Raw genomic sequence first — 3325 nt, 5'->3', positions numbered from 1 at the left:
GAAGGGAAGCCAAAGAAAACATTTCAGAAAGAAATAGTTAACATTGAATACTTAAAAAGAAATATTTGATTCAGAACATACACATGACAAGGTAAGTTTGCTTTGTTATTTTAAAAATATAATTATATATTTAAAATTTTTGACATTTCTAATATTATTTATCTCAATTAAGTTTTTGTTATTTCTATTTTTTTAATTATTATTTAAAAATATAAATTTAATTTTATTATATATATAAATTGAGAAATATTTTATTATTAACAAAAATTTCTTTTATCTTTTATTTTTTTTATTGTATGATATTATTTTTNTATATATATATATATATATATCAAATAATTTTATTATATTTTTCTTTAATTATTTAAGATACAATTTGAAATGCGTGGACTTTTACGAGGTACTTTGTACTGTGTACTATGGTATGGTAGTATAGTGGCTGGCTTTTTATTTATTGCTTGCCCTATGTTACCACTATTATTCTTTAGTCCTCCAAAGTTTCGAAAATGTGGTGATCTGTTACTTTCTTGTTGGGAGCTTTATTCTACAGTAAGCAAAACGAATTTCTTTTTTTTTCTTTTTTTTACAAGATTATATTTTTCTTATATATAAATTATACAGTTATTATATAAATGAATTATAATTATATATTATTCATATAAATCATTCTTTATATATTCTAGGCTCTTTTAAAAGTATTTGGTGTGAAAATTTTTGTGTCGGGAGATCATATATCTCCAAATGAATCTGCTGTTCTTGTAATGAATCATAGAACACGAGTAGATTGGAATTTTTTATGGGCTGCAATGTATCAAGCATGTTTACCTAGTGTAGCAACTCATAGATTAAAATTTGTTTTGAAGGATCCTATACGACATATTCCAGGACCAGGTAAAATATATTAACATGAAATATTTTATATGTTTATATATATATATAATGTTAATATATTCATAAGATAACGAATTTGAAAGATCAATTCTAAAAGCAAAAACAAATATAAATATTTTATATAAAATAATTTGTGTAAAATATATTGTATTGATATAAAAAAATGTCAATTGAAATTTATTTAATTATGTAATTATTAAATTATAAATAGTTTAATCGATGATGAGACAAGAACAAAGCGCGATAGAAATAAAATGAAATAAAATAAAAGATAGAATAATTTTACTTTATTTCCATTTAAAATAATGGTTTACAATTATTTATAACACTACAATTGCTTATAATTTAATAAATAAATTTTAACTGATATTTTTGTATATCAATTATTTATTTTGGTCTTTAAAATCAGCTCTTTAAAAATGGTTCTTTAATATATTAACAATCTATATTATATAATTTTAATAATTACATATAAAATATTCTATTATAATCTTTTTATGCAATAATTATTGTGAGAATTTAAAAATTATTTTAAAAATTAATATTTTTTTTAAGAAAAGTATTTTATTATGTGAATTTTATGTAAATATCTTTTTGAAAATTGATCTATTTTTTAAATGAAATTTTTTACATATTTTTGTTTAACATTTTTTGAGTATTAATTTATATTTAATATTAATATATTAATCTCAAATTGTCTTTTAAATTTCCTGTAATCAGATATACAATTTTATTAATAAAATTTTATATTGATTATATTGATTAATTTTATATCTTGGAGCCTATTTTGTATTTACAATAAAATATTTTATTTGAAATAAAATAAATTCTATTTAAAGCATTGTTCTATTTATAGCTTTATTTTCAATAAAAAATGAATGAATGGATTTGAATAAATTTCATTTAAATTTTTAATGAAAAGATTATAATGATTAATATAATTATAATATTCTGTGTAGTTTTAAATAGTTTTTGAACTATTAACTATAAACTATAATAATTTTTATATGAAAATATATTTAAATTAAAACATTTTCTTTTATAATATTGATTTTATGAATGTTAAAAATTTTAAAGTATTATTGTGTAACAGGATGGATAATGCAAATGAATGGTTTCCTTTATATAACTCGTCGCTGGGAAGAAGATCAAAATCGATTGTCACAAACTTTGGATTATTTAATAGCTCTTGATAGACGTTTTCAATTACTTATATTTCCTGAAGGTACTGATTTGACAAAAAGCAGCAAGGAAAAATCTAATAAATATGCCATGCAACATGTTTTACCGCAATATTCTTTTATTTTGCATCCAAAAACAACGGGATTTAGTTATTTAGTTCGACATCTTCAGCAAGCAAAGTATCTCAATGCTGTTTATGATTTAACAATTGCATATCCTGATTATATTCCACAATCTGAATTAGATTTAATGAAAGGAAAATTACCAAATGAAGTACATTTTCATATTGAGCGAATACCTTCATGGAATATGCCGACAGATGATTTAACATTAAGACAATGGTTACAAGAAAGATGGTTTAACAAAGAACAAATTTTAAAACAATTTTATAAAAAAAAAGGTTTTTCTGCTAAAATTTGGCCTTTAATAAAATTACATCCTTTATATATTGCATTTAGTTTCTGGAGTATTTTAACAGGTAATATTTTATTATATTTATTTTCACTTTTTTAAAAATTTCAATTAAAAATATTATTTTCTTTTTTAATTTCAGGATGTACCATACTTTTACTTATTATTTCACCAGTATTCCAATTATGGACTTTAATACATTCAGCTTTCTTTATTGCTTTATCTTTCTTTACTACTGGTTTTAATCAACTTGAAATGGGATGGTACTGGCGTTGGAAAATGCATTTTCATACAAAAAAATATAGTTAATAAAATATGAAATTGCTTAATGTAAGTAAATTCCAGTATGAATTGTTTTGTTTGTTTATTTCTATATTTTTTATTACAAATACATAACAATTCATATATCATTTATATATTTATAAATTTGATATATTGAAATTAATTTTTAAAGATTAATAAAAATTTATAATTTTTATAAACTTATATGAAAACTTTAAGTTGCATAATGACAATTTAAACTAGAAAACAATATATATGGGAACATTTATCTTATAAATAGTATATAAATTTAACATAAAATTAATTTGAATGAATTGACATAAAAAAAATTTTATTGACTGAAATATATATTGAAATTATATCAATTCTAATCTAAATCTATAGTAAATAAGATAAAAAGAATGATAGAATTATAAGATGTATTTACTTTAATATTGCTTTAATATTTAGTAAAATTAATTTCTTTTTTAGATAAATTAATCATTGGATAAAATATACAATTTACATTTTAAAATTCTAATTATATATTATATAAATATAATTTATTGTTTCATTACTA

General features: G+C 19.5%; 1 protein-coding gene across 1 annotated transcript in view; it reads left to right on the top strand.

Moving 5' to 3' along the window:
- LOC102674290 (lysocardiolipin acyltransferase 1-like) overlaps positions 1–3080 on the top strand; it is a 3323-nt gene extending 243 nt beyond the window's left edge. The window contains exons 2-6 of the mRNA XM_006610575.2: positions 1–91; positions 370–549; positions 684–891; positions 1985–2551; positions 2627–3080. Coding sequence (XP_006610638.1) covers positions 382–549; positions 684–891; positions 1985–2551; positions 2627–2793 — 1110 coding nt within the window. The 5' untranslated portion in view covers positions 1–91; positions 370–381 and the 3' untranslated portion in view covers positions 2794–3080. The remainder of the gene's footprint in view (positions 92–369; positions 550–683; positions 892–1984; positions 2552–2626) is intronic.
- The last annotated feature ends 245 nt before the right edge of the window (positions 3081–3325 follow it).

Source organism: Apis dorsata, unplaced genomic scaffold (assembly GCF_000469605.1).
Source record: "Apis dorsata unplaced genomic scaffold, Apis dorsata 1.3 scaffold_74, whole genome shotgun sequence".
Lineage (NCBI taxonomy): Eukaryota > Metazoa > Arthropoda > Insecta > Hymenoptera > Apidae > Apis > Apis dorsata.
Note: the sequence above shows the minus strand (reverse complement) of the source record. Positions and strands in the feature narration are given on the sequence as shown.